The sequence below is a fragment of the Pipra filicauda genome, unplaced genomic scaffold (genome assembly GCF_003945595.2).
Source record: "Pipra filicauda isolate LSUMZ 115617 unplaced genomic scaffold, ASM394559v2 scaffold70_size2993248_pilon, whole genome shotgun sequence".
Taxonomy (NCBI): Eukaryota; Metazoa; Chordata; class Aves; order Passeriformes; family Pipridae; genus Pipra; species Pipra filicauda.
Genome location: NW_024104876.1, coordinates 473,556 through 498,095, shown reverse-complemented (window position 1 = coordinate 498,095; position 24,540 = coordinate 473,556). Strand labels below are relative to the sequence as shown.

Sequence of the window (24,540 nt, the reverse complement as noted above, 5' to 3'; positions counted from 1 at the left end):
TATATATATATATATTTGCTTAATACATAATATATAAGCAAATATATAATTATAATATATAATTATAATTATAAAATATACAGATATAAATATCTGTAATAACTTTTTGCTTATATTTTTATATATCCTTGATTATTATATATGTTTTAGATATATATATATTTGCTTAATTACTACTGCAGTCCACTGATTTCAGCTTTACTTCTGAAGAAGGAGGAAGGGCACAAGAAACAGTTTCATTATCCATCTAGATAAGGAGAGGTACAAAATGCTCAAAGTGTAACAGAAAATAACAAAACCTTTCAGAACGTGGGGTGGGTTTTTTGTCTTTCGCAATCCAGGATCTTACAAATTAAACACGGTTAAAAAAAGCAACCACAGAACAAACCCAACCAAGAAAAAAAAAAACCCAACGACAACAACAAACCCCAAACAACCAGAAAAAAAAACCCCAATCGGGCCTGGAAATCAAATTCATGTTGTGCAACGTGATATTCTATTTACTCCTCACTCTTTTTCAGGGGATTGTTTAAAAAAATAAAGCCTCGGTGTTTCTGTCGTTCCTTTTTTCCCTCCCTTCTCTGTTTTTGCTATTAAATGTCACTGCTGCCCTTTGCTCTTTGAGACAGTCAGAGCAGCATTTTCATGTGTTAAACTCTCCTAGTAACTGGCTTGTTACAACATGTAAGGATGGATCAGACCTAAAGATGGTTTTCTGGTTGGTTCTCGTGGCCACCTTGCAGTGGAGAGACCCTTTTAAGACGTAAGTGTCCCACCAAAAGAAATGGTGCTGCTTTTGGAAAGAACCAACACTGAATTTTTGGCCAGAGAATATTGATTATTTGAAAAGAAACCCTGTTAAATAGTATGGAATAATGAATGTATGGAGTCAGTTGTCCAGGGAGATCTGCTCCACACAGGCTGGTTCAGAGAGAGGGAAGAGGGAGGAACAGTTGAACATCCCAGTGGAAATTTTGGTGCTTAGATTCTGCTCATTTTCATGAAGCCAAGCTATGCTGAGCTCTTGGGTGGTTTGGGGAGTAGTTCAGCCTTGAAGATCATCTTGTGCTTCAGACCAGGCCCAAGAAGGGCCAGAAGCTGTTTGTGCCATTGTTTATGATCAGATTACTCTGCCCATGTTGGTGAGACCTGAATTTGGGGCACCCCTGAGGGCTTTAGCAGAGCACAGTGTCTGCTCATCTCATCTCTTGTCCCATCTCAGCCACACCAGCTGTTGGTTGCTTTGGAGAAAATACTCCTTGAGGGTTGAGAAAAATATTCCTTGAGGGTTGAGGAAAATACTCCTTGAGGGTTGAGGAAAATACTCCTTGAGGGTTGAGGAAAATACTCCTTGAGGGTTGAGGAAAATACTCCTTGAGGGTTGGGGCAGGACAGCAGGAAGAAACAGAGCTGCCCTGCTCCTTAGCCACGTTCTTCCCCAGATGTTGTTTTGTCCCAAGTCCCTTCATGAGGAGCAGGAGGAGAGATTTCACAACCATAAAAACACAATTAGCCCCCGGGGCTTTGGGGAAATCTGATTTCTTGTACCTTATCTCCTTATTGAGGGGAGAGGGGAGAAGGGGAGGTTGTATTTGAAAATAAAACATATGGCTGTGTCATTTTAAAAAGTCTTTTTAGATAAGATTGTAGAGAATTCCATTTCTTTCTGCCTTAGGGACAGCACTCATGCCAGAGCCCTGGGATGAGGGGAAGTGCACTTTCCCCTCCTGCTCACTGGGGAACTGGTTGTTATAGAGAGTTTCTTCTATCCTGGGAAATGTAGGGAGAGACCCTTCCTTGCAAATAATCCCCAAGTCAAACATATTTTGTGTGAGTTCAACCCAAATCTGTCAGTGCTGCTGTGACATCCGTGTGCTGATGGTGACTGGGAGCAGGAATAATATTTGTTGCTGTTGTGTCTCCTCTGGGATATTTGGAATAATCTCTCTGAGTCTTTTCTTTTCTCCCTTTTCCTCTCTTACATCCAAGATCTCCTGCCAGACAGGCAAAGAAGTCCTCGTTTGCTTCTTGTTTCAGCCTCCTCCCTTTTTGTTAAGTTTAGTGGGTATTCTCACACTCTCATACATATTTTTTAAAAAATTCCCCAACCTGATTAATTTTGAGGTCACATAACTCCAGTCTTGGCCCCACTGAAACCAATACCCAAATTCCCACCTTCCATAGAAGTTCAGCTCTAGACACTGGTGCTTTCCCTGTGAATATTCCACCTGGGAAGAGCAGTTTTTGGCTTTCCTGTCTTTTTTGGCTTTTTGCCTTCCTCAGTGTCACAGCAGTATTTACAAGAAGTGTGTGTGATACCAAGCTCTGCCAGAGAAGCTTTTGGGAAAACTCTCTTAGGGCAGCCAAGCCTAGAGCAGCCTCTTGGAATAATTGTTTGTGTGTTTTGGTTTGGGTTTGTTTCGGTTTGTTTTTTTTTTTGGCTTGGCTGCCAACACAAAGAACCAAGGGAAATAATTCCCAGTAAAAATTTCATTTTTCGTGTTTTTTTTTTTTTTTTTTTACTCGTTCTTAGACAAATGAAAAAACAGAAATATTTCATTTCACCAAAACCCTCAAGTGTTTCATTTGGGTCATTAAGAAAAGCAAGGGAAATGAAGGGTTAGACTTGAAAGGAAGTGCCTGGGGGCAGTTCTTGTTCATTCAGGGTGGAGGAGACCCTGCTCCAGCTCTTTGCTCTGCTGGAGAGGAGCTGAACACACTCTTCTTGCTTCCCAGGAAGGTTTTTCCTAGGAAGAGGCTACTCAGGGGTGAGGACAGGATTAGATGAAAAATGAGCTGTTATTTGCTTTCAAGCTGCAGTTTGGGAAATGAAACTGGAAGCCTTGTTTGTTTGTAATGTTCCTGAACTTTGTGTAGATAAATTAGATAACTTGGAAGGAAAGGTGTGTGTGTCACTTCTGGATGATTTTGTCCCGTTGAAAATTCATGTGTCCATGTTTAAAAGTCCTCTTTTATTACCACAGGCTTTAAGATGTAACACCTTTATATTCACAGCAGGAGTTGTTGAGAGCTGGGCAAACACCCTGTTTGTCAGGACACACATCAGTGTTTAAAAATACCACTAAATCAATGTATTCTTGCTTGCTTTTGTCCCTGCCTCCAAAATAACCATAAAATTAGTAAATCCAGGGCAGGGCTGTTACGTGGTGAGATATTGGGAAGGGATCCTTCCCTGGCAGGGTGGGGAGGCCCTGGCACAGGTTTCCCAGAGAAGCTGTGGCTGCCCCTGGATCCCTGGAAGTGTCCAAGGCCGGGTTGGATGAACTTGGAGCAACCTGGGATAGGGGAAGATGTCCCTGCCCGTGGCAGGGGGTGGAATGAGATGATCTTTAATGCCCTTCCAACCCAAGCCAGCCTGTGATTCCATGATTTTCCAGTGTTTGGAGGTACCCTGAAGGCTGGGCCCGGATCCCTCCCAGTGCCGGCGACCGGCACCTCTCGGGATCGCATCAGGGTTGAACCGACACGCTTTAATCCCGAGCTAAATCCTCCCATCCCTGTTTTGCTGCAGATCCCTGGATGGCAGGCTCCAAGTATCCCACAGGAAAGGCCTCCCCCATGTGATCTACTGCCGGCTGTGGCGCTGGCCGGACCTGCACAGCCACCATGAGCTGCGGGCCATGGAGATGTGCGAGTACGCCTTCAACATGAAGAAGGATGAAGTCTGTGTCAACCCCTACCATTACCAAAGAGTGGAAACCCCAGGTACTGCCAGATCCATGCCCAATCCTCCTCTTCTCCCTCCCAGCACGAGGGATTTCTAAGTGTGTTTCTCCGTTGCATTTATTATTGATGATAATCTCTTTGCTGGAGGCGGTGGAATAATTTATGAATCTGCACCCAGGGGGGAAAATATCACTTGGAGTGGATGAAATCCAGTGGCAGGGTGTGTTGTTGCCAGGTTCCTCCTGTGGCTTTGTGTGCACAGAAACCACTCACACACGCAGTGGGAACTGTGGTGGTGTTCTGCGTGTCCCTAATTGTTGGTGTGAAATTAAGGATAAACTTCCTGGGAAGAGGATCTAAGAACAGCTCCCAACACAACTAAACTTCCTGTTCTGGAGTCTCCTCCTGCCTCTGAGAGAGGCTTTGAGGTGGAACTGCAGCTCCTTGTCTCAGCACAAGTCTGCAGAGCCAGTGGGGCTGTTTGTGCTGATCCCACCTTGCTGCTCCATTTGATGTGAAACATTCCTTTTCAGTCATGTGCAATAACTTCTCTTAAATGGCTTTGCAAGAAGACCTGTTTCTTTGCCTGAGAAGGGGCAGAGAGTCCAGGTGTAGTTCTAAGTATCCCATCCCCAGCTGGAATGTGTAAGGAATAAAAAACACCTTTACCTGCTCTTATTCCAGAAGGAAGCACCAAATTGGGTCCCTCCATTGGCAACTCTGTGTTCCATCTATTTTAAGGGTGTAACTCCAAACTGGTTTCTCTCATTTTCCAGCGTTTCAGTCACTTTGTTTTAAAGCTGCTGTGTTTTTTCCCTGCCCTGGTGCAGTGTTGCCCCCGGTGCTGGTGCCCCGGCACACGGAGATTCCGGCCGAATTCCCGCCGTTAGACGACTACAGCCACTCCATCCCAGAGAACACTAACTTCCCAGCAGGTATCGAGCCCCAGAGCAACTACATTCCAGGTACCATATCCCTTCCATACAGCCAGCACAGGGAAAGGGTCACACTGCACAGGGAATCACGTGTATTCCCAGCTGGAGGACTGGGAAGTCTTTCTTCCCGTCATTACTCCCAACTTGGACAAAAAGAGGTGCGAGTGTAAATGTCCTTAAACTCACCTCTTCCCTTCACTTGTACCTCCTGAGTTTATTGTGAAATCCAAAGCTTGAACGTGCCCTCAGCAAGTTTAGATTGGAATGAAATCCAGTTGTTTTAATTTGAGTCAAACTCTCTAGATTTCTGATGGAGTCGAGCTCTTCTATTTCTGTATCTCTCTCACAAGCAATTTACACTTTATTTGCATGGACAAACTGTGCAGCTGCACTCCAGGAGAGGAAAAATATGTGGACAGAAAACTGTGTCTCGATGGCTTCAAGTTTCAGGGGCTGAAAATCCAGATTTTTTGTTTCCCCCCTCCTCTGTTATTCACATCCTGGTTGGGTTGGCTCCTCCCTTCAGCAGCTTGAGGAAGAAAAGTAATAAAAAGGAATTTTGTCTCCTTGTGAATAACACAGTGAATGGTTTTGGTGTCTAAACTCCAGACTTGGAATGGTTTTGGTGTCTGAAATCCCAACTTTTCATGCAGTGGCACTGACAGTCTGATCATTTTATGCTTTAGAAACCCCTCCTCCAGGATACTTGAGTGAGGATGGAGAAACCAGTGACCACCAGATGAATCCCAGCATGGATGCAGGTAAGTCACCTTCTGCCTTTTGCTGCAGCTTTCTGGGTCATATCAGACATCCTCTAAAAGTTTTTCTTTGGGCAGTGAGGATCAGGTGGTGGTTTGAGGAGTTTTATCCCAGTAGGAGTGTAAATGTAGCCTGAAATCTCATCTAGAGCACAGGGCTGTGTGTTTGAGAGCTGAAAGGCACATCTTCCTTCTTCTCTCCGAATTCCACCATTGGATTCTACTAAGCAGGAACCTGAAACAGTAAAGACACACCCAAGGATGACAATTTGTCTTGTGTTTTGTGTCCATGTGCAGGAAGATTGTGCCCTGTTCTGCAGAGGCATTTTTCTGACTATTTATATAAATAATGAAGAAATAGGTAACAAAGAAATAAATAAGATAAATTTCGATAATAAAGGTAAATTTCGATAATAAAGAAATCTGAACTTAAATGTCCAGTTTACCTATATTTCAAAGGACCACAAGCAGATTTGGTTTTAAAGGGGTTTATCATTTCAACACCAAGAAAGTTGAGTGCCTGGGTTCTCTCTCGTTGCCAAGAAAACAAAATAACCAGGTTTAGGATGGACCAAATTTAAATGGTTGAGGACAAAATTCTACCAGCTCTTTGGTCAGATCTGTACAACCTGATCCAACACTCCACAGTCCCAAACCCAGTCAGATTTGAGGATATAAAGTGTTGTGTTTCCAGCTGCTGTATGTTTTGTGCCTGGCAATGCAAAACCAAGTTCTTCAGTGTCCAGCTCACTGGGTTTGTCTGGAGCTGTCAGGACGATCCCTGAAATTTTCCTGGCTGCCAGTGAAAGTAAAACATCCCAACTCCACGCTCAGTTTGCAAAATTAATGGGTTAAGCTTCAGTGGAGATGTAGCAAGTTGATCTAAGTAATAAGTCTGGAAGCTCATGTAAGGATTAATAAACATCAGAGAAGCTGCTGGTGTCAAAAAGGAGACTGGAGTGAGAAGTGGGTTATCCCTCCAACAAGCCTGGGCAGCACTGAGGATCCTGGGTGAGTGTTTTCCCTTGTGCAGATGCCACACCAATAATTATCCTCTCTTGATTTTCAGGTTCTCCAAACTTATCACCCAACCCCATGTCTCCAGCACACAATAATCTGGGTAAGCATGTGAGCTTGGGAACTGGGTGTAATTACAGTCAGGAGAGTGACATTTTAATGGTGGCATTTCGTGAGGTTGGGCGCTTCTGATGAGGTTGTGGGCACTGCTGATGTTCCTTTCCACTAATCCTCTTTGCTGTGATAACAGTGGGTCATAGTAACTGTATAGGAAATGAAGAAATCTGAACTTACATCAGATAAAAAGCCCAAGAAATGTTGGCAGATAAATACCAGAAAGAATGAGGGAAGGACTGCAGCAAACCCTCCCTTGTTTGATTACGTGACTTTGCAAGAATATGTCCTTTTCTGTCTGTTTTGCTGCTGGGTTTGTGTTCTTATATGTTTAAAAGACACAGATTGAGTTGTTAAATTTTGTCTCCCGGAAAGTTACTCGGTAAATTTGGAGTGCCTAGTGGTCTCTTTTATAACATTCCAATGGTTTTAAACTGACGGGGGGGCAGGTTTGGATTAGATTTTGGGAAGGAATCCTTCCCTGGGAGGGTGGGGAGACCCTGGCACAGGTTGCCCAGAGAAGCTGTGGCTGCCCCTGGATCCCTGGAAGTGTCCAAGGCCAGGTTGGAGCAACCTGGGCTAGTGGGAGGTGTCCCTGCCCATGGCAGGGGGTGGAATTGGATGAGATTTAAGGTCCCTTCCAACCCAAACCATTCCAGGATTCTATTCCCTACCTTTAATGTGCTGCTGCTGCCCTTTACTTTCACACCTCCAGACTGAAGGTCTGATCTCCATCAGGCTGAGCTCTCACCCTGTTGGAATTGCTCTCTATGGTGTGCCATAAAAAGCCCTCTCAGCTCTGCCTGGCTGCAGGATCAGCTCTCCAACTGTTCATTATCCAGCAGACAGAGGCCACTTGAGATTACTCTTGAATAACCAGGGCCATAAAGTTTACATATGCTTTTAATCCTGGCACGGAGGACTTTGACACTGCTCCAAAATTTGTCACTCATTGGCTGACTTGTGGATATCTTGGGGCTGTTGAGGAGGGGATTTCTTTTCCCTTCTTCTTTTATTCCCCTTTTCCCCCCTTTTTTTTTCCTTTTTTCTTTTTTTTTTAAAAAACATTGCCATGGTGCCACAAAAATTTTATTTCTTTACCTGTTACAGCCCAAGAAGAGAATAAATGGCTGAGTAACCTTTATTTCCTTTTTTTGCTGGAGTCTGTTATGCTCCAGGGTGCTGCCTGGGAGCTGATGAGATTTTATAGCAAAAAAAAAATAATTTTCAACCTAAAAATAAAAAGCCAATTATGTGTAAAAAAAGCCAACCTGGCAAGTTGACTGTGGCATCTGCCTTAGAAAAGAGTTTCTAGGAAAGAGGCCCCAATCCATAACAGGGACACTGGTTATTAACACACGTCAGATGTCTCGTGTGCTGTCTGGTGACAAAAAATAAGTAGAAGCAGGTGAAGCTGGTTAACCACAAGGAATCTCTTTGTAGTCTAAGGAGCAGACAGCAGAAAAGCACTTTAACTCCCCAGCATTAAAAGATACCTTTCAATTTTGCAAGCCAAATATTTATTGCTCTCAGACAAGAGCTTCCCCGAGTGAAGAACTCCTCGTGGCTTTTAATTTTATTGTCAGTTTTTGCCCGTGAGGAAGCTAGAAAATAATAACTAAATGAAATGGCACAGAGATGAGCAACACTCCAAACTGTGCCAGGGCAAAATTGGCATCAGCTGCCCCTTGGAGATGGTTTAGCTACAAGAAGGAGCTGCTACAGCAGGGGAAGTGAACACAGCCCTTCAGCCTGATGGTTCCTGCAGGCCAGGAAGGGCTCTGAGCTGCAGCACTCCTGCCTTTACTGTGCTCTGGAATTCCATGGATCAGAACACTCCACTGTCTGGGGCTGGCCTTTGATCTAACCAGGCTTTCCCGGGATGTTTGTGAAGAAAATGGGACAGAAATTTAAAACCCACAGCAGAGTGTGCAGGGAGGGTGTTTCTCACCCAGTGGAGGGTGGGGGATGTTCAGGGCTTTGCCACAAAGAAAATGATGTCCCATAAAGGGTTGATTTGTTCGTTTGAGCAGAACGACCTGGAGCTTTTAAGACACTTTACTTTGTGTAAACTGAACTTTGCACTTAAATCCCATGGCCATATTCCAAAGAATTACAGGGGCAATAAACTGGCACGAGGCAGGGGGAGTGGGACACCAGAAGCAGGGTGAGTTTGGGCTGCAGGGGATGGATTCCAGCACGAAGCTGGAATTTGGGATTGAAGGAACTTGGGGAGTTTCATCTTTCCACTCACAGCCACCGAAGTGTTGCAAGGTAACACATTGGGAGCTTTTTTCCCCTCCTTTCAGCTGTGTGTTGGATTTGGGAGCGTTCTGGTGTGAGTCCAAAGTTACAGCTGTCACATTTTCAGTTGTCAAACGTAAGCTTTCAATGGGAGCTGCAGATATCCAGGGATCTCTTCCCTGTTCCCGAAACACGGGCCGGGGAAAATACGGAAAACAATCGAAATGAAAGGAGAGTTGCCACCATTCTGTGGACACTGGGAATGAAGTCAGGGAGTTGAGGCTGGCTGAGGGCCAGCCCTGTGGTCCATGGATATTGTTGTTTGGAGGGAGGCAGCCCCTTGGAGCACAGGAAATCCATTGTCAGGGTTTGCTCCGCGCAAGACTTGACGCAAAAGCTGAGAGAGAAACGAGCACATGCCCCACGGTCACATCCAGCAGTCACACAGACCTCGGGAACACTGTGTTGAAACTCCCTTTCCCAGAGGAAAGCCAGCCCTCCCCTGAGCACAGGGGGAAGGGAGCACGCACATCTATTCATCCCTTCGTTCCTGAGGAGGGAATTAGGATTAATGCCCTTGGAAAACATCTCTCCGCAGCTTCTCAGTATCAAACACATCCACTGAAAGGAGGAAAACAACTTGTCTTGGGCTCAGAGCACATTAAAAAGAGAGCAAAGCAGCCAGGAGATTGTTTCCCTCCAGAGTGAACAGGCAGGACTTTCATCTTGCAGGGAAGATGCAGAATGGGAACATCCCAGGGGACACTTCAGACAGCAGAGCTGGGCCAGTCAAGGCTGGGATTGTATGAGGATGATTCAGGCAGGATTTGCCTGGTTTTCATGTCTCCTGTTGTAGTTGATTGTGTGCCCCCTTAGGGTTCTTTGGCTTTAGCAGAGCTCCAATCTTTCCCTTTTCCCCAAGCAGGAAAGCCATAAATTGAAAATGAATATTTAGGACAGCCCTAATACAAGAGGAAACTCGCCCATCCCAAGGCAGCTTAAGCTGAAGTTTAAAACTACAAATCACAGGAGAAAGCAGCATCATTAAAAACTTGGTTGCTGCTTTTAGAGGCAAGTTGTTCTCCAAGCCAGGATTTGTTGGTTTGTGTCTTTCCTCAAGCTCCAAATAGGCCGGAAATCAAATTTCTGTCCCTCCTTCAGTGGGGAATCCACAGTTCCCTGGAGCCCCAGCCAAGAGGAGGTGGTTCCTGAAGGGAAGGACCACGAAACCATGGAGAGCAATAAAGGTTTTGGTGTTTTTATAACTTGGATAGTACCAATCTGAGGGTGTTACTTTGGGATCAGCAGAAGTTGATTTGATTTTTCTGGAGCTGAGCAGCCTTTCAGTTAGAGGCACTTGCTGTGGAGTCAGAGCACAGTCATGTGGAACACAGTCTGTTTTCTTAAGTGGGTGGACCCACCTTAGGGGACTGATTAGTGCTGGTGATTGCTGTGCCTCTCCCCAAAACTGCTGGAGAAACGTGCCTGGTGTGGCAGTTCCCAGTGGGAAAACCATCCAAGAGGAAAAGGCAGAGACTTGTGTGATTCCTGGATGTGTTCAGTATCTGTGCAGATGAGGACAGGGACTTGCCTTTAAGCTATAAAATTGTTGAAAATGTGAGGAAATGGCAGGGAAAAGAAGCTGGGAATGAGTAGAAGCTCCAAAATTCCTGGCCTTGGAAGATTGCTGAGGATTACAGAGTTCCCCAGATGTACTTTTCTTCAATTCCTTATGGCAGTCAGCAAAGCTGGTAACAAAGCAGAACCCAAAGGGTTTTCCCTGATTATTGGTGACTTTGGGAACTCCTACAGTGCAGTGACAGAGAGGAAAGCAGGATCTTTGGGCTGGAGCCAGGCTGCTCCAAACTGTGCCTAAAGGTTATGGCGCAAGAGCAGGTACCAGCTGAGAAAAGACTCCCAAACCTGTGCAGAGACTTGGTGTGAGAGGAGGCTGGGATGGGAAAAACCTGCCTTGGATTGTCTGGGAGCTGATCTCTTAAGCCCCAGATTGGTGTGAGTGGTGCAGGAGCAGCAGATGGGAAAGCCTCTGGAAAAAGCTGGGCTTTGCTGCTCCCTGTTAACTCCTTGGCCAGATGGGAAGCTGCTCTGTGCTGCCTTTAAGCACCACTTGAATGGATGGGAATGAAGTGATAACGTGGGGGGAGGACTGGAGGGAATTCTTCTCTTGCACTGGATGTGGGGAATAGCACTTAGGAATTACCTTAGTCTGCTTTTCACTTCCCCTGCTCGGCAGAGTCTTGGCTCACAGCAGGACTGGGCACCTTCTAGAGCTGTTTTTCCAAGAAATTTGACTTGAGCCTTCCTCTGCTGGAATTTCCTCGGCTTTGGTGGGAGCAGTTAAATCATTCCATGGCATTTGACTGTCCCACCTTGCTGGGCTGTGAAGTGTTGTCCTCCTGAAAATGCCTCACTCTGCTCATCAACTTGGGTCCCTTTGCTTTGGTCCAAGGGCTGAGTGAAACCAGAACCCCAAGGAAAGAGATGTGCCATCATCTTACTGGGGAATGGATTTGCTTTGGATGCTTTGAGATCAAGAGCACTGAGATTTTTATTTTATAATTTAATTCTAATTTTCTATTTCATTTAATTCTCATTTTTAAGTCACTTTAATACCAGTGTTACACACAATTTGGAACATATTTCAGACAGCTCTACTGGTTTCATCAGTGGCAGAGTCAGTCAGAGGGAAAGCTGGGCTTGCTGGCTGTGAGTGCACAGATTTAGGGTTCAGAGACCTGTGCTGTTGAGAGCAGGTTTGTGCTCTGCTCTTTCCAATTTTTTCTGTTCCTTCCTTTTCTCTCCTTTTGGGTCCTGGCTGCCTAAAAGTGATCCCACGTTCCTTTTCCCAGTAAAGCTAAGTTTATTTTTTGAATTTTCCCCAGTCTGGAGGTGCTGCAGTGCCACCCCCCTTGCCAAGTGACCAACCCTTGGCTGTTTGTGATCCTTCCAGGGGCCAAAAGCTCGAGGGCGGGGTGACATCACCTTTTGGCTGCAACCCATTAAAACCCATCAAGTAATTAAAGTTGGGTTAAAGCGAGCCTGAGGAACGAAGCAGGACAACATTTCCCCCCAATCCCTGTTTTTCCATCCCCTCCTGAGGGCCTGGCAGTCACTTGGGTTTGTGTTTCCTGCAGACCTGCAGCCCGTCACCTACTGCGAGCCGGCCTTCTGGTGCTCCATCTCCTACTACGAGCTCAACCAGAGGGTGGGAGAGACTTTCCACGCCTCCCAGCCCTCCATGACCGTGGATGGATTCACCGACCCGTCGAATTCCGAGCGTTTCTGCCTGGGTTTGCTCTCCAACGTGAACAGGAACGCCGCCGTGGAGCTCACGAGGCGACACATCGGTAATTCCCGCCGCCTGCCCGAGGTGGAGGGGGAGACCTGCACATGGATCCCTTTGATTAGCTAACTGGCACAAAGCTGGGAAGATCTGGAACACTGGTGTTGGAAAATCCATGGGGCTTTAGGAGGCCGGTCTTCCATAAGGCAACGCTAGTTGTGGTTTTTTCACCTAGTCGTCATAAAAAACCACGCCCAAGGAACATTAAAATTGGTGCATGGAATAGAGACAGAATTCCTGGGTACTTAGGTGGATGTCAGGGATAGGGATAACTGTGTGTATTCCTTTTCCCTCCTGCACTATTTGATTTTCTGACTGACCTTTTATAAATAGAGACTTAGTTCCTCGGTTGTCATCTCAATTTCCACTTTTCCTGCTTATCCTGCAGGGTGACATTCAATTTGTTTTCAGTTAAACTTGGGCTAAATAGAATATCCCAAATTCATGCAATTTTACTAAAAGGCCAAATTTCTTTTTCTTTGCTGTTTCCTCCTGACTTCTATCAAAACTGAACCTGATTTTTGTCCTAATTTTGCTCCCTTTTCCTGAGCAACAGGAGAATCCTCCCCTTTGTACAGGAGGATCTTTCCACACTTGTTTCAAATATGATTTCTAGCACTAAAAAAAACCAAAAAACAAAAACTCACCAAGATTCCAAAATCAGGTTTTAAATCCAGATGTTAAATCAGGCTCCTTATGCTCTGTGGAAGGATGAAAGCAAGATATTGAACTGGGAGTGTAAGACCACAGCTAATGTTTATTTGAGCAGCCAAGGTGGATTTGTTTCATTATGAACTGAGATTTTAATGATTTGTGAAAACACCTACAGGAGATGTGTGTTTGTCCTTGTACAAAACATCATCTCAAACAACAGGCAGTGAGTTGAAAATGCTGTATAATTTATTACCAAATCACTAAATAAGCAACCAAGCAGTTTGTCCAGCTGGGATGACTTTAAGAAAGGGGCTGAAAACCACGTGTTGACTGATAGAACCTTGGCATGGAAAATATCAGGGTGTGTTTGGAGGGAGCTCTGGGCAGGTGGGGAATGTCTGGGATTGGCAAGGGGGTCTGGAGGTGAAATTCTGGCTTTATAAATTAGTTCCTGCCTCCCTCAGCTCAGCTCACTCACAGACCAATTCATTGGCGCGTCCACCAGGGTGGATTTTCCATCACCCATCATTGAGGTGCTCCAGAGCTGCCTCATGCTGAGGGTTCCTAAGTCTCTGCCAGCTCTTGGAGCAGGTTTTGGAGGTGATTTCTGTCTCATCTGACGGTCCCCTGTGCCCTGTTTCCCAGGAAGAGGAGTCAGGCTCTACTACATCGGCGGGGAGGTGTTTGCCGAGTGCCTCAGTGACAGTGCCATCTTCGTGCAGTCCCCCAACTGCAACCAGCGCTACGGCTGGCACCCTGCCACTGTCTGCAAGATCCCCCCAGGTAAGGGATGGCCCCCACCTGCTGCAGGATCCCCCCAGGGAAGGGATGGCCCCCACCTTCTCCAAGATCCCCCCAGGGAAGGGATGGCCCCCACCTGCTGCAGGATCCCCCCAGGGAAGGGATGTCTCCACCTTCTGCAGGATCCCCCCAGGTAAGGGATGGCCTCCACCTTCCCCAAGATCCCCCCAGGGAAGGATTGTCCCCCACAGCTCCACCTTCTATAGGATCCCCTCAGGTAAGGGGTGTCCCCCACAGCTCCACCATCTGCAGGATCCCTCCAGGGAAGGGATGTCCCCAAAGCTCCACCTTCTGCAGGATATCCCCAGGTAAGGGATGGCCCCACAGCTCCACCTTCTGCAGGATATCTGCAGGGAAGGGATGGCCAGGATATTCCCATGGAAGGGGTGTCCCCACAGCTCCACCTTGCCCAAGACCCCCCCCAGGAAGGATTGTCCCCCACAGCTCCACCTTCTGCAGGTTATTTAGTTGGGCTTACCAAAGCTGATTTTTTACAGTTAAAAGTGTATATATATATTTTAAAAAAAAATGGACTTCTTTGTTCAGAAATATTTAACGAAAGATTACTGTTCTTTTGAGAGGAGACCCACACGCTGCAGGCTCCAGCCCCTCTGAATGGGTTTCCTTTCTCAGATGTTTGGGAAGCAGCTGCCAGTGTTGCAAACATGACTTAATTCTCCAGCCACATCACAAGAGTCCACCCTGGCTGGAGTCAACATCTGCAGGCCCAACCCGCCCCCATTTCCTCTCTCCATCCAGCTGAGGAGCATTTTTTGGCCACCAGCTCTCCCCACTTTCACCACAGTCCTTGGCTGCCTTCTCAGCTCATCCTCAAACCTCTGCTGAGTTCGAAGCGGTTTCTTCACTCCCTCGTTGCCAAGATCGAGTCATTCCCGCTCCTCCCCGTGGAGAGACCCATTCCCAGCCTCTGCTGAGCTCTGGGCAGCCTGGCACTGGGATCCTCACCAAAACTGGTGCTCTTTCTCTGTGCCCTGGTGCTCTCACCCTTCCAACCTCTGCTTTGCTTCCCCTCAAACCCCTGCCAGGCTCCTGCCCCCTGGGCTGTGCTTTTCCAGGGGCCCAGCAGTGGTTCCTGCAGCTGCCTGGGGTCACACTTTGCTCCACACAGCTCAACCCAGAGCTGATGGCAAGGTGAGAGCAGCCCCAGAGAGGAGGCTCACGGGGGATTTTTAGAAAAGTACAATTCATCCCAGTGCAAAAGGTTGTTTTTCAGCCTTGGCCCATGTGTAATCCCACATGAGCAGCAGTTGTGTGCCAAGTTTGGGAGTTTAACTTGTTTGTGGTTAGCTGGGAGAAAGCAAGAGCAGCAGCACTTTTTTTCAAGTGATGCATTTATTAATTTATTTAAACTACGAAGGATGTGATTTTTTATTTCACCTTTATCCCCTAAGAGCAGTCGAATAAGCTGTTTCCAGTCTTTTAGCTGGGACTAAACACTGGGGAGAAGAGCTCCAGTTTTAAAAGGAAAGTCTTTGGCACCTGCTGGTGAAATGGCAGAGAGGATTTGAGCAGGAGCAGCTCTGCCACCAGCCCCACCAGCCTTTTGAACCCTCAGAGCTGCTTCCTGCCTTGGCAGGATGGTTTCACTTCAGAACTTCTCCATCCTACTGACAGACCCCATGGAAATCCAGCCCAGGGAGCTCCTGTTTTTATCCTGTGCGTTCCTCCCCCTCAGGCCCTGCAGTGATCACTGTGATCAAACCTTACAGTCACAGCTGGGCTTTCAACCACAACACGAGGGAAAACTGTACAGGAGAGACAAGGAGGTTCCACAGGAGGACCCAGCTCTGGTCTCACCCATCACAACCTGCTGTGTGGGCACCAGCATCCAGCATTCCCTGTCCTTGTCCTGCTCCCTTTCCAGCAGATGAGCTGTGAAAGTGTGTCACCCTCCAGCTCTTCCTCTGAAACGCTGTGTTTGAACAACCTGGGTGTGGCACCACATGCTCTGAGGTGGTGGCAGAGCAGCTCTGAGGTGGTGGCAGAGCAGCTCTGAGGTGGTGGCAGAGCAGCTGGAGCTCCTTGCCACCCTGGGGAAGGGATGGGTTCGGGAATGGATGGATTTCTCACTCTCATTACACTGATGCCTGGTCCTTGTCCTCTTCTCCTCTCACAGGGTGCAACTTGAAGATCTTCAACAACCAGGAATTTGCTGCTCTGCTGGCTCAGTCAGTGAACCAGGGCTTCGAGGCCGTGTACCAGCTGACCAGGATGTGCACCATCAGGATGAGCTTCGTCAAGGGCTGGGGAGCAGAGTACAGGTCAGGCTTTGGGAGGAAACTTGGCTCTGTGTGTGTCTGTGCTTGCCTTCCACTCCTGTAATTCCCAGCCTAGGAGGGTCCTGCAAAGCCCTTATTCCCATTTGAAGGGTGGGAATCAGCCCACTGTCCGGGTTGTAGCTGCTGGGAGTTGATCTCACCTCTTGTTTTTCCCATCTTATTTGTGCCAAACACACCTCGTGGGGTGCACCTGGAGCACCACAAGTGTCTGGTACAAACCAGGAGCTTTACCTGAAGCACAGCACATAAATCCAGGTGGAGCAGGGAGGGGACTCCTACAGGTTTTTTTCTTAAAATTTGATGTTTCTTTAATGGTTTGAGTGTGTTAGGACTGCACTATTATCAAGACAGGACCAGAGAATCATAGAATCATGGAATGGTTTGGGTGGGAAAGGACCTTAAAGCTCATCCAGTCCCACCCCCTGCCATGGGCAGGGACACCTCCCACTGGCCCAGGTTGCTCCAAGTTCTTCCAACCTGGCCTTGGACACTTCCAGGGATCCAGGGACAGCCACAGCTTCTCTGGGCAACCTGGGCCAGGGCCTCCCCACCCTCCCAGGGAACAATTCCTTCTCAATATCCCATCTAACCCTGCCCTCTGGCAGTGGGAAGCCATTCCCTGTGTCCTGTCACTCCAGGCCCTTGTGGAAGTACATCTAGTGTGAGTGTGGGTGCTTCCTACAGGTTGGGTTTAATGCTTCTTTTAGCAGGGACTGATGGGATTAAACCAAAGCAGATGATTGGCTTGAAAATTTCTGTTTGAAAGAACTGTTTGAGTTGCTGCAAAATTACAGTTAAATCTCCTGCTCCTTTCCTTAGGGCTTGTCACAGGGCAAGGGTTTAAATGTGGGAGAAACAGGATCCCTGTTTCTGGGTGATGTGGTTACTCTGAGCACACAGGGCCAGTGGGGATGGTGTGGGGAACAGAGTATTCCATGGCTTGGGCTGCTGCCACCCCTCTGAGACAGGGAGCAAACACCCAAGGGAGTGAAGTCAGGGTTTGATGGGACAAGCAGGGGAGACGGAATTCCTTGGAAAATGAACATTGTTTTGAGAGAGAAAGCTGGTGAGGATTTAAGCCAAAAGTGATCTGGAAAGATTGCCTGTGTCTCCTTTGATTTGAAAGTCTGGGGGAGTCCCTGCCTTGCTGAGGCCGTGTCCTGCTGCTCCCCATGGCCCGTGGTGGGCAGGGATCAGCCCCGGGATCAGCCCCAGGATCAGCCCCGGGATCAGCCGGAGCCTGAGCCCGGCACGTTCTGCTCCCACTTTCTCATTTCTCCAGATGTTTGGAGTCCATTTTGTTTTGAAATGGTCCTGCCTGGGGGCGAGGGCTGGCTCTGAGCCAGGGCAGGGAATGAGATCCAGCTGAGCTCCGTCACTTACGGAAAGTCGGGATCTCGCTGGGGACGGGAGGCCCCGAGCCCTGCGCTCCCCCCGGAGCTGCTCCCGCCTTTCCCTGCCTCCACATCCTCCCTCTGGCTGCCTTTGCCAGAGCACGGGTGGGTGCTGAGCTGGCTCAGGCATGGAGGTGTTCCTGAGGGAGCAGCATCCAGGGCTCTGTTCCCTGGTTCCTGGTTCAGCCTTCCCAGCAGTCTGGTGGGGGGTGTTCGGACTCGTGTGTGCCAGGGATTTGGGGGAGGGAAGAGGGGAGAAGCCAATTCCATGAGCAGCCTGGGATACAGAGGTTCACTGGGAGCCCAGTGGAGGAAGCTGAAGGCACAGAGAGCTTTGAGGGTTTGCCTTTCCAAAAGGCTGGAGCCAATGTGGTGTTCCCTCAGTGGGAGGACAGGATGAAGTTTAGTGGGAGAGACTTGGAGAGGGCAGGAGTGTGAGGTTTTGTTGGGAGCTGTTGGGAACAGTTATTGGACTGCTCGGTGCCAGGCTGGGATCAGGCAGCAAGGGGAGTGCTCAGGGTGAAGGGAGACAGTTTTCCTGGGATCTGAGAGCTTTGTGTGCTTCCTGGGAGTTGGCAGAGCCAGGGGTGCTCTGCTCCCCCTTCCTGCTGCCCAAACACCCCTGGACAAACCACTCCCCAGGGAATCACTGCAGGGCTCCAGCCAGGCCCAGACAGCCACTCTGGAGTGGGAGCAGAGAGGGCAGGGATGGCGGGGGAGCACAGGGACAGGGATGGAAGGGGAGCAGAGAGGGCAGGGATGGAGGGGGAGCACAGAGGGACAGGGATGGAGGGGGAGCACAGGGATAGGGATGGAGGGGGAGCACAGAGGGACAGGGATGGAGGGGGAGCACAGAGGGACAGGGATGGAGGGGGAGCACAGGGATAGGGATGCAGGGGGAGCACAGAGAGCAGGATGGTGGTGGGAGCTCAGGGCAGCCCCCCGAGCTCAGGGTCCCCCTTTCCCCAGCCATTTCTCCCTGGGCCCCACGGGCTCTGAGTTCTCCCTCCCACCACCAGATTCCAAGGACACCACCAGATTCCAAGGACAGCTTCTGTGGGAAAGGAGGGTGTAAAACAAGGCTGTTTCTCTTGTTTCTCCCTCCTCCACAGCAGCTGTCCCTGCCTCTCTGCCTGCAACAAGACTTGGGCTGTGCCTGGGCAGAGGGGGGAGAGCCCCTTGCCCTGTGCCTTGGCCTTTCTTCCCTTCCTGTCCTCCCCATCTCTTCCTGCTTTACCATCTGGGGACACTCCATGGGGTCTGCCGTGGGATAACAGGGAGGAGAGTGGGACAGGGCCATGCACAGGGAGTCTGGGCACACCCAGGGCCATGGGGAGGAGTCTGAAGGGCTCAGGGTGATCTCCCTCCAGCACTTCCACACTCTGCTAAAACCCAAGGATCTGGTAAAAAGGGAATGTCCTTGTCTTGGACACAGGGAAACTGAACCTGTTTGGTGAACACTCCCCTCACTGTCCCGTTAAGAAGGGTCTGGAAAATCAAACTGAAGGATTTTGCTGAGATGAGCACCTTCCTTTCCCTTCAGGGAGTCACCTGCCTGCTCCCAGGAATCTGAGCAGTGAACAGGTTCCATAGAGAGTTGCTCCTGTGGGATGATAACAAACATAAAGGGACAAGGTGGGTTTTTAAAAGAAGTGAGAGCAGCACAGGCCAGGAGCTGTTGCAGAGCAGAGCCATTCCCTGGGCCCCGTGCAGGACTAAGAGGGAAGGAACATTCAGGAGCTTTAAAACCTTCCCCATGTGTCAGGTTCTGTCAGTCATTTGTGTCCTTGTGTCCTGTGTCCCCTGGCAGGAGGCAGACAGTGACCAGCACTCCCTGCTGGATCGAGCTGCACCTCAACGGCCCCTTGCAGTGGCTGGACAAGGTCCTCACCCAGATGGGCTCCCCCAGCATCCGCTGCTCCAGTGTCTCCTAAGGAAACTCCTCCTGGGGGAACAAAGACTCCGGAAAACCCTTAGCAAAAGGCATAGTCAAACAAATTCCCAGTTATTCAAGTTGATTAAGAAAAAAACAATCTGCTCTTAAAAAAAAGAAAAAAAAAAGAAAAAAAAAAGTGGGTTTTCTTCGTTTTGTCGTTTTTTTAAACACCCTGTTTAAGCCACTTCCACTGAAACCGTCGGCACTTCGGTTGGGATGCTCCCGTTGCGGTTGGAATTTGGAGCTGGAGTTTATCCTGACAAAGGACTGGGTAGTGCTGTGCCTCCCCCTCTGTGTGAGCACACAGGAGCCACCACAGCTCCGAGGAAACTTTCCCTCTGCCTCACACAACTCCAGGCTGTGCCCCGCTGTGGGATGACTCCTGCTCCGGGATGACTCCTGCTCCTGCGTTCCCGTGTCATCCACCTGATCCACACCTGGAATTGCAGCAGCAGGGGGGGAGAGGAAGCATTTACAGCACCCAAAGGAACAGATTCCTCCAGTGATGTTCCTAAAAGGAAGGAATTTCCCACACTGCCACCGAGGAGGCAGAGCCTTGGGATGCAGCCGAGGCCTCGTGGGTCAGACTGGATTGACAGGAAGCAAAAAGCCAAATTTAAGGCTCTTCCTGATGTTGCTGCAGCGACTTTTGACTGGAGCTGCTCCCAGATGGACAGTGGTCTGTGGGGAGCTCTGGAGTGGTTAAACCTTTGTCTGTTTGCATTAACTCCAGCAAGTTTGTGTTGTTCTCTCACTCTGTTGGATGGTGTTGCCTCTCCTGAAGCCGGAGGGGCTCCGTGGGATCAGTGTCCAGGTGGGACAGGGCTGGCAGTGCCCAGGCTCTCACTGCCATGAGCAGAACACACCCCAGGGTGGGGCATCCCCTGGGACAGCCTGGGCAGCTCAGCCCAACCCCTCTGCTGACAACTGATTCCAGCTGATGGAAATGCTCCGAGATGTGTTTTTGCCTGGAGAACTGGGGAGAGTGTGTATTTACTTGTATTATAAAATGTTCATTTTAAACATACATGCTCCAGACTGTTTAATATTTTTTTTTCCCTGCAGCAACTGTCATGGCAAACAACTTCCACAACTGGAAAAAAAAAACAAAAACCTTAGCACTTGTTTTTATGGTTCATATTTGCCAAATAAGTCTCCTGACTCTGTCAGTGCTGTCCAGTTCTGTGTTTCTTTGTACCTGCAGTGAATATCTTACACATGTGTGCCAAAATGTTCGAGGGGGAGGGGAGAAAGTGAGAATCAGTTTCCTATGGAAATCTTTTTTTTCTTGTTTTTTTTTTTTATTATTATTTTCTATATGGAAGACAAACCCAGCAGCTGGATGTGGCTGTGGGAAGGACTGGCTGGGCTGGGCTTGGGGCTGGTTTGTGTTGAGGCTTTGATCCTGCAAACTGAGCTCCCCCATGGAGGGGTGAAGTGCCCTGATCCCAGGGGGAGCTGCTTGGAATCACATCCCAGGAGTTTCCATGGACCAGCTTTCCCAGTGTCCTTGTTCCTGGGAGGCCTCTGTGTCAACCTCAGCACCTGGTTTGTCAAACTCCACCACCTTTGGCCGGAGGGTCCGAGACCCTCAGAGGGCACCGGGACAGGCCGGGGGTCGCTGCTGCTCCTGGAAATGGGACCTTTTAGGGAGTTTTCTTCCAGAAACAAGAAATTCCCTTTTTTAAAATATCTGAAATTGAAGTTCTGAGGAAGATTCTGGGTGGTGGATGTGCTCCTGATGATGCAGCACCTGGGAATATCCTCTTGCAGAGTTCTGACCGGAGCTTTCCCTGTGCAGCACAACCTGGACCAGCACTGGAGGCTTTCTGAGGTGTTTATTTGGTTTAGTCTTTGCAATGTGTCTGATGTGACTGGGGCAGGAAGAGCAGCTGCATAAAACAGGATTTTCTAGCCACTTACACAGTGGGTTTGTGTCTCACTGTGGTTTGATTCAGCCTTTATGTTCACATACAGGTTTCTAACCGGGTTGCAAACAAAAATTTATCCTGCATTTTGTGGAAATGTTTGACTTTTGGCTGTTTAGGGAGAGAGGGGAAAATGTCTGCTCTGTAAAATGGCCCCAGGTTTCCTCTCTGAGTGTCTTATTTGCTTATTTTAGTGACAAATTGTTGTTGTCCTCAGAATCCTCGAGGAGGCTGGACTCTGGTGCCTTGTGCTTTAACAACAAAAATGGCACCTGAAATTCCAGAGTCAGGGATTACAGGTGACAGCGTGTGCAGCAGCCCAGCCTGACCCAGAGGCCATGAGTGGGAATAAATCCCAGTTTTAATATGAATTTTGCACACAGAGTCACCTCCTCAGCCAGCCTGCACTGCCAGCAGGGACCAGATCTGTATCTCCTTGCTAAGGGATAATTAATTGCTGGCTGTTATTAATTGAGGCCTTTTGAAAACCAGGGTGATGCATAAAAACTTTGGTTAATCTCCCCTCATCATCCCTTAAGTAAAATGCCTTCCAGTGGAAAATGTGAGCTGGGCCAGCAGTGCAGTGAGATAAACCAGAGATTATCTCCACTAAAGTATTAATTTCCTGCCCTTTGTTTGCTTCTCACTAATTCCTAAAAGCTTTGTGGGTGCCAGAGTTACCTTGGGAAGTGCAGTGGAGGGTCCTGAGCTGTGGGCAAAGGCAGGGATAGGGCTGGATGTGATCCAGGGATGTTGTGGCTGCTCTGCCTTTGCTGTCGTGGTTCAGTGGCTGTATGGATAAAATTGAATTCCCATTCCTGCAGACACCAAGGACAGGGAGCAGGAACTGGGCTGGGATTGCTGGAGGCAGTGGGGCCCTGAGGGCACAGGTGGCTTTGCTGGGGGTTGATTTTTCCTGGAACTTCACTGGTGTGTAGCACACAGGGATGTGCCCAGCCCTGCCCTGGCTCAGATTCCAGCTCCAGCCTGGAATACCCTCTCCTTTCCTGGCAGTCTTGGCTATTCCACCAGGATTTCACACATTTTTGTTACTGGCAGAGTCAGTGGCAGGAACTTTGACCCTTTCCTGGGTGTGGCTGCAAAGGGCCTGGTGCTGGAAGGTGCCACCGATGGCCTTCTGCCATTCCAGGACTGGGCTGGTTTATTTTTCCTGTTAATGTATGGAATTGCAGTTTGCATTTTGTGTTAAGCTTGTCTTAGAAGTAATCCAGGGCTGTCCATTTGATTTAATCTCCAGGAATCAGTGTGCATATGTACAAAGATGGAGAAATCCAATCATAACTCATTTCCTGGGGCTCTGCCTCCGCGTGCCAGGAAAAGGCTGAGTTACTTTGAGTTCCTCCCAGTTTCCTCTCCCCTCATGGATCAGCGGAGTTGAACCTGCCCAGGACTCCTTTGCAGGGTGAAGGATATTCAGGACTCATCTCAAGCAGTGAGTGTTGGTGTCTGTGCCTTGTGCTGCTTCCTAACTGGAAAAGCACAGGGGGGAAGGACACGGTTCAGTGAAGGACTTCAGCCATGTCACGGAACATCCAGGTTTTTCCTGATTCTCTGAGGTACTGGATAGGTGGGAGGATGGAATTCCCCAGATATGCTAAGCCAGGATGAGGAACAGTCCCTCTGGAGTCCTGGAGGAGAGGTGTGGCCGAGCTCACTCTGGTTTGAACCACGTACGTGCTTTTGTATTTATGTTTTCTTTCCTGAGTATTCAGATGAATCAAATATTTAATTTTTAACAGCAAGGGCAGTTAAGGACTCGGAGTATTAACTATCCCATCTGTTCCTTCCTGATGATTGCTGGGAATGAGGAGTGTGTGGTGTGAGGACAGAGCTGGGCACAACCCCTGTGAGTGAAGCCCCTGGCCCGCTGTGCTCCAGCCCCACACGGGGCTCCCTCAGGGGCCTTTTCCCAAAGCTCTCCAGGCTTTAAAAGGACAAAACCTGTCACTCCAGAACTGGTCGGTTCATCTTCTGCTCCCTCCAGCACTGGGGAGCCCACCCAGTGTCCCTGGGGGGTCACATCCAGCTCATTCCTGCCGGAGCTGCGCCCTGGGATGGATCCCTCCGAGCATGTTTGTGTTAGTGTTAGAATTCCTGATGTACCTCCCTGCCTCCTCCCGCTTTGCCCTGCCATTACTCACTGTTTGTTACTCCAGGCCTGCCCCATGTACTCCCTCCCCTTCCCATGTTGCAACTGTAAGGTCTGTTTTTGACATTTTAATAAACTTTGATTTGAAAACCGAGGCTCGTGAGCGAATGGGGGTGTGGTAAGAATGTATCCGAGGGCACAGCCTGAGTTTGGAGTTTGGAAACCTCAGGGAATTCGGAGACAGCAGCACCTCTAGGTTTGTGTAATGGAGGTTGTAATGCACAGGAGACCTCAGTGACAGGTAAGACCTCCATTCTTGTTATGGTTTTGTTCTTCAAGAATTTAAAGCCAGATATAAAAAATTAATTAAAACCCTGCAACTAGTTCTTGTAACTAACAGGATCCAAAGGGGAGCAGCACTGGAGCTCTGTGCTCCAATGATTTATGGTCCAAGTGCTGGAAAAGTCAGAGGTAGCTGAACATTCCCTCCCTGCCCCGTGTTCAAACTGCTGCTGGACTTTCACCTTCGGGCTGGGAATTGGGGATCCCCATTCTCACCTCAGGGAATTGGGGATCCCCGTTCTCAGCTCAGGGAATTGGGGATCCCCATTCTCACCTCAGGGAATTGGGGACCTCTGTTCTCAGGTCAGGGAATTGGGGAGCTCTGTTCTCAGCTCAGGAGCTGCAGGGCAGCATTCCCTTGTCATTCCCTGCTCAGTCCCATGTCCTGTCAGGAGCAGATCCTAAATTCTGGTGCCTCCCTGTCTCAGGACTGCAGTGCTGTGCTGCACACACGTGCTCAGCCAGGAAATCCTGAAGAAAAGCCTCGAGGAGCAGAGATTCCACCCCCCTCCTCCCTGAGCAGCTGCTCCATGGCTGTGCTCTGTTCCTGGTGGAAAAGTGTCCCTGCCTGGAGCTCCCGGGCTGTATTTTTGGCTGTTATTCTGTGCTAAACAGGTTCCTGCAGCCTGTGGTCTCTGCAGGGATGATCCTGCCCCTCCATCCCCTCCTGGAGGCAGAATTCCAAGAGCCTGTGGATGGAGGGTGGGCAGGTCAGGTGCCATCCCGGGGGACGGTGACACATCCCTGGCATCCTGCTGGGCATTGTGCAGAGCCCGGGAAGGAGCCAAGGCACACGGTGATCCGCGAACTCCTCGTGGCTCTCCGAGGGCTTCACTGGAATTCACTTTTTTCTGGGCTGTTTTTCCTGACAGGATTTACGAGAACACTTTTTCCACTCGCTTTTCCAAGGATGTGGTAAGAAAGGGTCTCGGCCAGGCCTTGTGCTGGGGCTGCCA

General features: G+C 48.9%; 1 protein-coding gene across 4 annotated transcripts in view; it reads left to right on the top strand.

The window, feature by feature from the left end:
- The window catches only part of SMAD3 (SMAD family member 3), a 69,672-nt gene extending 46,275 nt beyond the window's left edge, over window positions 1-23,397 (top strand). For 2 of the 4 annotated variants that reach the window (XM_027714732.2, XM_039389165.1), the window contains exons 2-9: window positions 3,533-3,726; window positions 4,518-4,652; window positions 5,309-5,383; window positions 6,450-6,500; window positions 11,911-12,123; window positions 13,419-13,556; window positions 15,712-15,856; window positions 19,079-19,202. In XM_027714732.2, coding sequence (XP_027570533.1) covers window positions 3,642-3,726; window positions 4,518-4,652; window positions 5,309-5,383; window positions 6,450-6,500; window positions 11,911-12,123; window positions 13,419-13,556; window positions 15,712-15,856; window positions 19,079-19,202 — 966 coding nt within the window. In that variant the 5' untranslated portion in view covers window positions 3,533-3,641. Of the gene's footprint in view, window positions 1-3,532; window positions 3,727-4,517; window positions 4,653-5,308; window positions 5,384-6,449; window positions 6,501-11,910; window positions 12,124-13,418; window positions 13,557-15,711; window positions 15,857-19,078 lie in introns of all 4 variants that reach the window. The other 2 variants (XM_027714729.2, XM_027714730.2) reach the window with 2 other exon arrangements.
- The last annotated feature ends 1,143 nt before the right edge of the window (window positions 23,398-24,540 follow it).